At 38.9% G+C, this 14,053-nt stretch overlaps 1 protein-coding gene across 2 annotated transcripts in view; it reads left to right on the forward strand.

Moving 5' to 3' along the window:
• LOC137255249 (putative transporter SVOPL) overlaps positions 1-14,053 on the forward strand; it is a 57,485-nt gene that overhangs the window by 36,652 nt on the left and 6,780 nt on the right. For both annotated transcript variants that reach the window (XM_067792689.1, XM_067792697.1), the window contains 9 exons: positions 6,164-6,372; positions 6,461-6,559; positions 6,845-6,916; positions 7,288-7,412; positions 7,864-7,927; positions 8,599-8,724; positions 10,708-10,842; positions 11,655-11,802; positions 13,812-13,892. In XM_067792689.1, the coding sequence (XP_067648790.1) occupies positions 6,164-6,372; positions 6,461-6,559; positions 6,845-6,916; positions 7,288-7,412; positions 7,864-7,927; positions 8,599-8,724; positions 10,708-10,842; positions 11,655-11,802; positions 13,812-13,892 (1,059 nt within the window). The remainder of the gene's footprint in view (positions 1-6,163; positions 6,373-6,460; positions 6,560-6,844; positions 6,917-7,287; positions 7,413-7,863; positions 7,928-8,598; positions 8,725-10,707; positions 10,843-11,654; positions 11,803-13,811; positions 13,893-14,053) is intronic.

Below are 14,053 nucleotides of genomic sequence, written 5' to 3' on the forward strand. Positions count from 1 at the left end.
AAGGTCACATGGAACATAAAACACAACTTTGCAGATTCTGATTCCTTTTGCTATGCACTTACCCATAACAATTCATGAAAAATGCCAATTCAGTCTAAAAATTTGAAAAAAAATACAATGAAAAAAAAGCCTGCGAAATCAGAGTTCAAATGATTCACTAAATTTCCCCCAGCACTGAGGGAAGAAGCTGTTTCAACAGCTTTGCTGTACCCACAACGTATGCGCAGTGAATAGGTTCGCAGAGCTTGAAACAGTGTGCATGCCTGGAGTATGAGGTCATGAGCAATAGTCTAATCTTGGTTGTGTACACAAACAAATAAATAATGTAATCGTTACATAAAAAAACTTGTTGATTGTGGTACGCAGCCTCTGTCACAGAGAAAGCTCAGTGTCTGGTTTATTGACACCTATATGTCTGGATGCCAGTCTGCTAAAGACAATATGCAATACACAGCTTCAATCATTGACCACATACAATTTGAACTTAACACCTATCAGGCTATACGCCATAAACAAAATAAATTGATTTATGACTCAAGCCCCTGAGTCCTGTCGCTGCCACATTATGTAATTAGGCAGGTGTGATACTTGTACACATGACATGTTTTTATGTCTGTAGGTTGCAAACAAATTACATCCATTTTTCTCGGATGACCGGATCTGACGGAAACTGGTGCAAACTCTTGTCAGTTTCAAGTGCTTCTTTGTTGTAACTTGAATGAATGACAGTTTCCTTCCACGCAGTAGTTCACCATCTCTACTGAGATGATTTTTTATTGGATCAAATGCAAATTCAGAGAGCATGTATTTACAAAACTCAGCATCTCTATATACAGTCAATTTTTATAGATAACAACTTGTTCTAGGGTATGTGATTTTGTTTGGCAACGGTATATGAATCCATACTGAAACGATGCATCAAGTGCAATAAAAGAAGTTGTTATCCTTGCAAAGTCTACTTTCTTGTGACTCGCCATACTTCTAAAATGCGCATCAAACAGATCATCTTTCTGTACACACAATGAGCCCTCGGTGCATCAGCAAATGAACCAGCCAGTCGGAAGCCATTGGTACACTTGACTGCACACCCACCAGCCATGACTGAGTTCGGTCTCCCGAGGGCTTTGTTTCGAGGGAAGTAAGCCCAAGTACAAAATATTGCACTTTTGAATCGCGATAATATGCTTATAATTTTATTTATTTGTTTTTTTACAAGCTGCAATGCACATTATATGTCATGAATAAGTGGTAATTGTGTTTTAATTATGTTTGATTTTTTGGTTGCGTCTGACCTTTAAGACTAATCACAGGTCTTTCATATGTAATTGTTAAAAGAGTACAAAAAAATTGAGTTTATTCGTTCTTTGAGGAAACTTTCTGCAGGTTTGTATTGGAAGCTGACATATGTTAATATCAGAGAAGAAACAGTTTGTTACTATGTCTGTAATATAATGTAATGTCTGTAATCTGTAATATATTCTTATTCCTTCATATGAATATGCAGAAATGCCACTTGTTTAATATATATTTATGTAAGTACAATAAACATGGTTATGTAAAGTGGGTAGTGAAACTTGAAACTGTTTTAGATTAGCAATATATGACTGTTTCAAACATCATAAAATATCAGTATTTTTAAACTTGTTATGTTAGTGGCTATGACAAATGTTGTAGGTGTGGAGGAGTGCTTCATCCTCAAATCCCGAAATGGTGTATTCACAGTCATAAACATCCATTTCATGACTATTTGAATAGTATCACTGTTCATAAATTGAGGTGTAACTTGTTCCTTTTGCTCCTTTGTTCCTTTTGTAACTATCATGATCACTTTACATAAAGGTAAATTTGACATCTGTTTGGATGTTTTGAAAAATGTCATTTCAAAGTTTAACCTCTGCCAGTCAGTGTTCATACACTGACCTGGCCGCCATTCCATATTTTATTCCCTTAATGCCAACTCCAAGTAGAGTAAAGAGTGACTTTTGATAAATGTTGGCATGACCTTGACCTTGCGCTCTCAGGGCAAATGCTCAACCCACTTGATCAGGAGATCCTAACATGCTGGACCTGTGAAGATCCAGGTCTTCAGTAACCTGTACATGTTGTAAGAGTCGACTAAGGGATTGGGTGGTCAGGCTCAGAGACATGGTTGATACATGTCATTGTATCCCGACTGCTTTGATCAATGCTCATGCTGTTTACCACAGGTATTGTCTGGTCCAGACTCAATAATATACAGACCACTGCCACATAGCTGGAATATTGCTGAGTGTGGTGTTAAACAACAAACCATTAATTAGATATGCCTAAATAGAGAATGCTAAACAATGTCATGTGTATTACCGTTCACGAGTTTCATAATTATAGTAATACATGTGACATTGTTTATTATTTTATTTATTACTCAGTCCAAACATTAGCAGATAATATCAAGCAAAGTACTAATTCCATTCTCTCAGCATTGGGCGAGTCAAGCAAGCTCTAATACTATTGTGACACAGGTATTAGCATTGAGATGGTATAACTTTACACCACTTTGATGCCATCTGTATGGCAGTGTATTCATGCAATGTTATTACACAGTGTAAAAATGATTAAACAGTGATATTTTTAACTGGTGAGTAATAAATCAAACTATGGTTGTTCTGAACTAAAATTAGTGTCCCTTTGGGTTTATTAATATACATGTAGTTTACCAGCAAAGGACCAGTGCGTTGTAGCCAGTTTGTCTGTAGTCATTTTGTTCCTGGGGCATCTAGTGCCATAATAATGCCCTTCCTCCTGTTGTGTGTGTCTCTCTCACCAGTTACTTCGATGAGTGAGTGAGTGAGTGAGTATAGTTGTATGCTTTTCAGAAATATCTCAACTATATCACAGCAGCGGAAACACCGGAAATAGGCTTCACATATTGCACCCATGTATGGAATCAAACTCAGGTCTTGACAAGCCAAAGCTTTAACCACTAGGCTACCCCACTGCCTCGAGAAGCATATTGTTAAGCCAGTGTGTCTTTTTGCCCTTAAACTGGAACATCTGTTTTATGATAACGTCCTTCCATCTGTTCTATCTCAGTCACCACATCGATGGACAGTATGTAGTGCATGCAAGTTATCAGTTAGACAATCAGTTGGTAATTGTAGCTGCTTGTACTTGTTGGCGTAGATAACCTGAAACCTGGCACGGTTTAGTACTTCAGTATGTGTACTTAGACAGCTTTCATCTCTCTTAGGCTTGTAGAGGATCAATTCTGTTCAAAGTATTTGGTGAGTTCTATTTTTTTGTGTGTGTGTGTTTCTTGTTTTGTTGTTTAATGTTTATTTTCCTGATCAATCAAATATGGATGGTCAGGCAAATGTGAATATTTCTACCATGAAACTGAAGATGGCTTGATTTGATGCCTCCAAAGTAAACCTGTTTGTGCACAAACTGTGTGTGCGAATACATTGATAGCTTTCACAGTGTCCGATCCAGATAAACTGTCTGGCAAAAACTCATCAGAATAGACTCATTCATGACCATCATGGTCAGGACAAGCGAAATATTGACTTTCTTCTGGAAGTATTTCATTTTGGTGTATTTATAAACATCAACCACTTCAAACAACAGACCCGCGAAGGTTCAGGGTAGAATAGGCCTTCAGCAACCCATGCTAGCCATAAAAGGCGACTATGCTTGTCATAAGAGATGGCTAATGGGATTGGGTGGTCAGGCTTGCTGATTTGGTTGATACATGTCATCTGTTCCCAACTGTGCAGACCAATACTCATGCTGTTGATCACTGGATTGTCTTGTCCAGATTCAATTGTTGACAAACCGATGCCATATAGCTGGAATATTGCTGAGTGTGGTGTAAAACTAATCTCATTCACTCACTCAAACAAAGACAGCTCTATCTTATCCTTTAAATTGCAACATTTAAAATTGTAAAAGCTTTCTATCTGTGGGACCACTGAGTAGTTTAGTGATTGCAGTGTTCAAGCATTGTGACAAAGGCCAGGTTGATTGCCTTAAGAGCTACAATCTGTGAATCCTGTTTCTTCTTCTGTTTGCCATGACACCCTGGACCTGAACTGGATTCAAACCCAGCCATTCAGGCATTCACAAGTGACACAGCTCTGTGCAACATATTCTAGCCACTTCAATGTCTGTTTGTTCTGTATTTGATGTTTAATGCTGCACTTAGCAATATTCCAACTACTGTAAATCACGAAATTTTTGCATCATGATATTTTTGCGAGTGGCAACCAACAGACGTTTTTTGCGTCACGATATGATTTGCCTAATTCTCAAAATGTAGTTTAGTTTGACAGTTTCAAAGCTTACTTGCATCTAAAAGTTTTATCTGAAGTAAATCCAATCACATATTAAAGTTTGCTGCTAATCTTGAACACCATTCAGTGAAGTACTTCCTCATGTATGCAATCAGTGATGTTTTCCTTAAAACATAGCTGCATAGGCCAGATAAGCTTTAAAAAGTTCAAAGGGACTTGGATGACACCTGTCATCATACTGCATTTGTGTAGATTGATGCTCATGATGTTGATCACTGAATTGCCTTGTCCAGATGGACTGCTGCCATATATCAGGAATATTGCTGGTTGTTGTGTTAAACAACCAACAACAACAATATAATGTTTGTGTCTTCATCGCCTGACTGAAGTGACAATTGAATAAGTTAGGCAGGAGTATTTGTTCTTGTTTAAAACTAACCAACCAACCACCCAACCACCCAAGCTTCATACAGAGGAACAAAGGGACATACAGTTTAGCTGTAACAAACGATTTGAATGTGGCACGTATTGAATGTGAAGCAGGTGCTTGTACATATGATTACTGCGTGAGGAATGATATTTTTATTGCATCTGTCAATTGAAAGTTGAATATGTGTCATAAATGTTGATGTTTGAATAGGGCTGCACACACAATCAATATACTTTTCATGAAAATATCAATACACCCAAATACATCCTGACTTTATAAAGGACTCAGTTGTTTTCAATTTTGTCGGCCAAGGGCTCTTGGTGTGGAATCCTTAGATGAGTGTTTGAGTTGGTGGTTGGGTGGGACTGGGTGGATTTGAGTGAGTGATTTGGTGAGTAAATGAGTGCTTGAGTGGTTATATGAGTGAGTGAGTGAGTGAGTGAGTGAGTGAGTGAGTGAGTGAGCGAGCAAGCGAGCGAATGGTTTGGCACGTGAGTGTTTGAGTGGTTATGTGAGTGAACGAGTGAGTGGTTTGGCAAGTGAGTGCTTGAGTGGCTATGTGAGTGAGTGAGTGAGTGAGTGAGCGAGCGGATAGGTGAGTGAGTGGTTATGAGAGTGAGTGAGGGCGTAATACCACAACAACAATTTTGTAGCTATAGTGAGAAATGTATCTATCTAAATATATCTATTTAGAATCCTATGTGATTGAGTGCATGACACCACATAAACAATTTTATGGCTATGTGGGAATTTTTCTTCATTTAATACCAGATAACCCCTGATTGTGCTTACATGTCACATGACTGGACTATTCTGAACAGTATATATAACATGTAATTGTAGCTCGTATATCAAGGCACAATTAGATAATATGAACATGTGGACAAGTTGCCTTGAATACGTAGTTTCAAAATAATGAGGCACTAGGGAAACAAAGCTGAATGATGTTAGTAAATCAGAGTTGATTGTCTAACTGCTTGACACAAAATGTCAAAGTTTCTTATTTGTTTTGGTAACATCATGGAGCCTAATGATCTGAGAACTAAAATCGACAAACCCTGAATGTGCCGCTTTACCTACCTCCATTATAATAGATAGATTTGATATCGCAGACATAACATCACCAGTTGTATTCAGCTGACTCAATAATCATGGGTATAAACAAGTCATTTTGAATAGGGTTTTTGAAACGCCTTTAGAAATACACTTTTGAATAGTGTTTCAATTTTTCATAGTTAGTTTTAAGAATAAGGTAAATTCAAGAGATGCAGGTCTTAGACATGGTGAAATGAGTACTGACAACCCAAAATTCTACATTGCCAAAGGGAGATAACTCTTGACAGTAAGTGTCAGAGTCTTTGATTGCATGGAAACTTGTTTCCACAGTGAACACCAAGACAAAGCAGGTAAAAAATTCCTGATTCTGCACATGATTGCTATTGTCATCATTATGTTCCTCCAGTTTCCCCGGAGACTACGGCCTTCCTGTGTGAGGACGGACTTGCCGACTCGGATGACGAGGTGCTGTTTGAGATGCACTACACAGAAGAACAGGATGATGATGGGAAGAAAGACAAAGTCAAGGATACATTCACAGTGGAGGAGGCCGTTGAGTCGATTGGGATTGGCTGGTTCCAGTTACGACTCTTTGTTGTCTGTGGCATCATCACAGTGAGTTGTCTCCCTTTTGTAGATCATTTATCTCCCTTTCATTTACTCCCAAGACACATATTGTTATATGTTTGTGTTTTATTTTTAGGCTGCAGATGCGTTGGAAATGTTGCTCCTTGCAGTTCTCTCCCCTGCTTTGAGATGTGAATGGAGTCTGGAACACTATCAGGTGGCACTGCTCACAACGGTAATTCAGCAATCATCTTTATCATCCTTGACATGTTTTGTTTAAGATCTCAGTTTTTATCTTGAAAACTGTACAATACTTCTCTAAACGTTTCACCTTGAAATGTCCAATGGTGAACTGGTCCCCTTAACAGTAGAAGATATTTCAAAATATAATTTTTTGAGTCGCCGTGAATGGAAACAACTTTGGCCTAAGTTGGACATAGCACTAATCCTCAGTCCAGAGAATATCTTGAAAACCATAGTGTTTCACACCAATCTCATCACCTGGGTTCATTTATTGCAGGTGGTGTTTCTTGGTATGGGGATAATGGCGCCGGTGTTTGGAATGTCTGGGGACAAGATTGGTAGGAAAATGGTAAGACATTTTGAATGCTGACTGACATGTGACATTATTCATATGTGATATGAGTGGCCTGCAGTGTAATAAATTTTGATAACTGACCTGTGCTATATTTGGTAACAAACAACAACATATGTGGTAACAAACATATGATATAACTGATGTGGTATAACAGTGTGATGTGACTGAAATGTTAAATAACTGACCAATATAATGAATATGTGATATATCTGACTTACGATGAAACTGATGCATGATATGACACATGGTATAACTGACATAAATCTTATGTGATGTATAATTGACATATGATATAACTGACACATAATATAACCAACATATAGTATAACTCACATATGGTATACTGTACATGTTTGTTTCCACAGACTTTGTTTATAGTAGTTGTATGGATTGGATACTTTGGAATGTTGACTTCTGCCAGTCCTAACTATACTTGGATCCTCATCCTTAGAAGTTTGGTCGGTGCTGGAATGGGAGGATCACCTCAGGGGTAAGTTTGGCAAGCTCTGGAATGGAGGGGATTACCTCAGGGGTAAGTTTGGTTGGCACGGAGATGATGGGGATCACCTTCAGGTAAAGTTTGGTTGGCACTGGAATGGTGGTATCACCTTGAAATGTCCAAGTTTGGTTGGAGCCAGAATGGGGGGATCACCTTAGGGGTAAGTTTGGTCGGTGCTGGAATGGGGTGAACACCTCAAGGGTTAAGTGTGGTCAGCACCGGAATGGGAAGATCACCTCAGGGGTACGTTTGTTACATCTAAGTGTAGCTCAGTAAGGGAAAGTATTGAAAATAGTGGGTGGTAAAGTAATGTTTAAATGTTCAAGTGTTAAGTTCCAGAATGTGGACACTAACAAACCGCTACAAGGGTTAGACTTTTGAGGGAGTGGCCCTACTTCAGGATATTGCTGAGTTCTGTTTGATGTCATCCACAATGTTACAGGTTTGCCTTGCTGGCAGAGTACGTCCCGTCTAAGTATCGAGCCAGACTACTGATCTCAGGCCAGGTGAGTGTGTTTCCATACGTCTTGTGGCATTGGGGTAGCTTAGTTGTTAAAGCATGAATCGCTTGTCATGCCAAAGAAACAGGTTTGATTCCCAACATGGGTACAATGTGTGAAACCCGTTTCTGGTGTCTCCCACTGTGATATTGCTGGAACAGTGCTAAAAACAGTGTAAAATCATACTCATCACTTGGTGGACAACATTTGTAGACTTATTGACATTGATGTTTATTGGTCAGATGGCAGAAGCAGATGAAATATTTCCACTGTGGCAGCTTTGAAAGTGTCGAATCAGCATTTACTGAGTGAGTGAGTGAGTGATTGAGATTTGGGTTTTACTCTGCTTTGGGTTTTACTCTGCTGTGGGTTACATGTATATCCATGAAGGTCTTTCTTTAGAATTGGTCTTCTGTCATGAAAGTGATCGGTTGGTCAGGCTCACTGACTTGAGTGATGCATGTCATCATATCAGAACTGCAGAGGTCAATGCTCTTGATGTCAATCACTGGATTCAGTGATTCACTGACCCCTGTTATACACTGGTAGCTTGAATATTGCTGATATCAGTATTAATTGACAAATATATCAAAGTGAACGAAATGCTGTGTGTTGTGTTTCCTCTGTATTATGGATATGTATGACCGAGTCACCAACTGAGTGTTCATTGTCGGCAGATATTCTGGGCATCTGGAAGCATGTTTGAGATGTTCCTGGCTGCCATGGTGATTCCGACGCTGGGCTGGAGATGGCTGCTGGTTCTGTCTGCTATACCCATCGTTATAGCCTTGTTCTTCCTCTGTGTAAGTAGCGTGCTCAGACAGTGAGTGAGTGAGTGAGTGTAGGATAGATATATTCAGTTATACCACCATATGTCCAGCTAATGTTGGTGAAAGTCACAACTGATCTTACATGATTACCACTTTTAGTTTTGTTGCACATTTTCTCTTTTATGTTGAGGTGTTCTGTGATACATGGAGACATTGTTCTGTTACTTAAGGAGGTATAGTTCTATCAGATATGGAACATTGTTGTATGTAGGGAATATTGTTCTGTGACATTTGGACCATTGTTGTATTACATGGTGAGTATTGTTCTATCAGATATGGAACATTGTTGTACGTAGGGAATATTGTTCTGTGTCATGTGGACCATTGTTGTATTACATGAGGAGTATTGTCCTATCAGATATGGAACATTGTTGTATGTAGGGAATATTGTTCTGTGTCATGTGGACCATTGTTGTATTACATGGTGAGTATTGTTCTATCAGATATGGAACATTGTTGTATGTAGGGAATATTGTTCTGTGACATTTGGACCATTGTTGTATTACATGGTGAGTATTGTCCTATCAGATATGGAACATTGTTGTACGTAGGGAATATTGTTCTGTGTCATGTGGACCATTGTTGTATTACATGAGGAGTATTGTCCTATCAGATATGGAACATTGTTGTATGTAGGGAATATTGTTCTGTGTCATGTGGACCATTGTTGTATTACATGGTGAGTATTGTTCTATCAGATATGGAACATTGTTGTATGTAGGGAATATTGTTCTGTGACATTTGGACCATTGTTGTATTACATGGGGAGTATTGTCCTATCAGATATGGAACATTGTTGTACGTAGGGAATATTGTTCTGTGACATTTGGACCATTGTTGTATTACATGGTGAGTATTGTCCTATCAGATATGGAACATTGTTGTACGTAGGGAATATTGTTCTGTGTCATGTGGACCATTGTTGTATTACATGAGGAGTATTGTCCTATCAGATATGGAACATTGTTGTATGTAGGGAATATTGTTCTGTGTCATGTGGACCATTGTTGTATTACATGGGAAGTATTGTTCTATCAGATATGGAACATTGTTGTATGTAGGGAATATTGTTCTGTGACATTTGGACCATTGTTGTATTACATAGTGAGTATTGTTCTATCAGATATGGAACATTGTTGTATGTAGGGAATATTGTTCTGTGTCATGTGGACCATTGTTGTATTACATGGTGAGTATTGTTCTATCAGATATGGAACATTGTTGTATGTAGGGAATATTGTTCTGTGACATTTGGACCATTGTTGTATTACATGGGAAGTATTGTTCTATCAGATATGGAACATTGTTGTACGTAGGGGTTATTGTTCTGTGATATTTGAACCATTGTTGTATTACATGGAGAGTATTGTTCTATCAGATACTGGCCTTCTGTTACATATTGTAAATATTTCACTGGTCAGGAGGATACATCAACATATGTGCCCCAAGGGACCAAAAAACATTGATTAATCTTACCGAACACCTAGATGTTAATTCTAAATTCTTTCAAGCACAGACACAAAACTTTGTTCAGCCATTGCTAGATTTTGCAGATGACAAGAAAAACATATTTACAGTTATCTCCCTTCCATCGATTTGCATTCGCTATACATCAGTAATTTCCATATATCGTACATGATTCAATGTTATTCGAGATGTAGAATTACTACCATTAAGTACCATTATCAATTTGGCATTCCCAGTGGGGTATACAGAAATGTTACTCACTTGTTAGTGGGGTATAATGAAAATAATAGAAGAACACACAGCGAATCAGAAAACGATGTGTGAAGTATATGAGTGATAAAATAAGGAGCATTGTGCTATCTGATATTGACCTATTGTTCTGTTACACAGGTAGTATTGTATTGACTTACATAAGGAGCGTTGTTCTATAAGATACCGTTACATATCAAGTATTATTCTGTTACATATGTGGTTATTCTTCTTTTGTAGTTTATTCCTGAGTCTGCCAGATTTCTGGTTGCCGCAGGTCGACACGAGGAGGCTCTAAACGCCCTACAAAAAGCTGCAAAAATAAACAATAGTTCTCTACCAAAGGGGAGATTAGTACAAGCAGAAGCTGTAGAAGTAAGTACAAGTCTCTACTCATGTTAAGGTGACCAATTCAACATGAAGTACAACTGTACAAATTCTAGTATTTTTTAAGTTGAGTCCCATCCAGGATTCGAACACACACCTCCGAGTCAGGCACCTATTCGCCAGCACACAAAGTCAGCCGCCTACTCACAGCCACTATTACTTCCCCCAAAATGAAAGTTGGACAACAGGTAGTCTATACTGCAGGCTTTGTGTAACCCTCTGATAAGTGTTGATAGCACAACTCCCACAACCAAGCTATGAATACACAATATCAGAAATGTTAGAAAGTGGTCAAATGTAACATATATTATATTTGATATATACTGTGGCTGTGTTGGTTAGGTTGCTGACTCTGACTGCTGGATATACAGTGTCTTACTTTGAGAATGTGAGTTCGATTCACAGATAGCACTCAACCAAGTTGGTTGGTGGGGTAACATAGTGGTTAAAGCATTCTCTCACCACACTGAAGACCTGGGTTCGATTCCCTACATGGGGGGCATTGTGTAAAACCCATTTCTGGTGATGTAGCTGGAATATTGCTAAAAGCAGCATAAAGACCAACTCACTCTCTCACTCAACTAAATAGAACTATTAGAGATCTTTATTTGAGAAACTGTACTCCCAAAATGTGTAACACCTAAAGCATGCATGGGTACAATGTGTGAACCCCAGTTCTGGCATCCCGACCTGATGTTATTTCAGGAATACTGTTTAAAATGGCATAAAGCAAATTTTGACATGACAGACAGTCCAGAAAGGGCATAGATCTATAAGCATATGATTATGTCATGTTTCAGGTAGAACGAGGGAAGGTGTCTGACCTGTTCAACAAGAACTACCTACGCTCGACCCTGCAGCTGTGGCTTCTTTGGTTCGGAACGGCCTTCTCATACTATGGCATGGTGCTGGCCAGTGCCGAGATCCTGCGAGTAGAAAGTGAAAAAAGTAACTATCCTTTAGTGTGAATTGGGTGTGAAGTGTATTGGGCCTGTAATCCTTTCAGGAAATACAATATTACAAACCACAAATTAGCCACCCATTACGACTGTCAACAGTTGTGACACCAATATATGTTGTTCAAGTGGTCAAGAGGTGGCTGTGAGTTGATGTACCCTCTATGTTTGTTATGTTCCCCTCGACCCTCAGTGTTAACTTTGAACTATTTGAAGTATGGGTATTGGATCATGAATGAGGTGTACTGAAGTTAGGCAACAGCAGAAACACTACTGATATGGATTATATGTCAGTTCAGCATTTCCATAGGAAATGGTACTTGCTTCTAGGCAGGGTACACTGAATAGCTCAACTAGTCATAAGACAACATTTATAGGAGAAAACATGCGTATGAGGTTTTGGTAGACAATGTAAAACCGAAGGGGTCTGCCTATGGATGAGTGAAACCTTTGTATTGTGTGTTTAATCTTAATTTTTCAGTTGATTTCAAACACTCAAGTATCATTGGAATGTTGATGTTCATATAAATTTAGGAAAAGTAAACCCTGGGAAGCAGTCTTACTAATGAAAAGTAAAACCTGGGAAGCGGTCTTACAAACGAAAAGTAAAACCTGTCCCTCCAAAACAAAAACCTCATATGTGGTTATTCTGGGAAAACAAGAGGTGACCTAATATATAGTGAGAAGCACACTTTAGGTTTATATGTCTGAGGTAAGAAAAAAATAAAGCATGTTTGTACTCTTAGTCTGGTCTAATAAAGTCTAGTGGTCGCACGATTTGGAACCAGATCTAGTTCTTCAGTATGCACTTGTCACAGGAAATCTGGTACCAGGAGTAAGCAGGGACCTGTCACATCTGACAAATCAGGAAACCATCTGGTGTTGCTGGGATATGAACCCACACCCATCAGATCCTGGACCCAAGGGAAGCAACTCTGTACAGCAAAGACCAATTCTTAGGTACCTGGGCCACTTGTACCACTACCGCGCTCAAAAATCTGTATCACCTGCAGTATTTTAGCAAACCAAGATGTTGTTAGTTGCCTCTTACAACAACCGTGGATACTGAGGACCAGGTCTAATCTAGATCTTCAGGGATTTTCTCCAAACTGATGGTGCTGAGAATGACATGAAACATTATCTAGCCTCATGTAAGAATGTTGGGTTTTGATTGGTCCACGTGACTCTAATAAAATACCATGTACATCCATCACGATCCGCGAGCTGGAGTATAAAAGTCGTGTAATCCCCCTACGAAAGTCATATCACCCCGCTACGCCTCGGTGACGACGCGAAGTGGGAAAAGTGTGCATCAACAAGCCTTTATTGTGGTGGTGCATTGAAGTCAAACAGTGGCATCTCACGTTTATAAACACAAGTCGATTCGATCCGTGTTGTTTTGTTTTGATTTAGTGAAAACATTCAGCTAGATACATGCGTTATCACATCGTGTTGAGGGAAATACAGGGTTATATCAGTCCCTCGTAAGGTTGTATTCCCCTCCCGGCTTGGGAATACGAGTCCCTTACGAGGGACTGATAAAACCCTGTATTTCCCACAACACGATGTGATACCTTATATTATTCACTCACCTCATGGTATTACTGGATTTGGTGTTTTGTGAGGATCTGTCTATGATGCGAGACACTGGTCATGAGGGGGACATGAGTTGATGTACCCTCTGTGTTTGTTTATGTTCCTTGACGTTGAAAGGTACATCAACCCATGGCCCCTCGAGGGTAATGTGAATAACAAATTTATTTTACGGAACACTTCAATGTTACCTTTGAACTGTAGCAATGGTATTGCATCATAAGAAATACCGGAGTTAGGCAGAAACCCAAACACTACCGGAATTGAAATACCAATCAATTCCACAGTTCGGCATTTTCAGCAGGTAACATAGAAAATGTTACTTTGTTTGTATATGGGGTTCATTGATTGATCAGAAAACAACATTTATGTGTGAGGTAAGATAATAAATGATTTTTCTTGTTTCAGATAGTGATGCATGTAAGTGCAGTTATCTGACAGCAGACGATTACAGAACCATGATTATATCAACACTAGGAGAATTCATATGTAAGTTCACACCCAGCAGAGTTCATATGTTTGTCATCTGTACCTTATGTTGGCTGTTAAATGTTGGTAAAATCGTGATTTTTTTAAAAGTGGGATTTATGAAATTTAAAATGGGAATTTTACTGCCAAATAAGTGTATGTGTGCAATCCTATGTTGATTA

This window comes from Haliotis asinina, chromosome 1, assembly GCF_037392515.1.
Source record: "Haliotis asinina isolate JCU_RB_2024 chromosome 1, JCU_Hal_asi_v2, whole genome shotgun sequence".
Taxonomy (NCBI): domain Eukaryota; kingdom Metazoa; phylum Mollusca; class Gastropoda; order Lepetellida; family Haliotidae; genus Haliotis; species Haliotis asinina.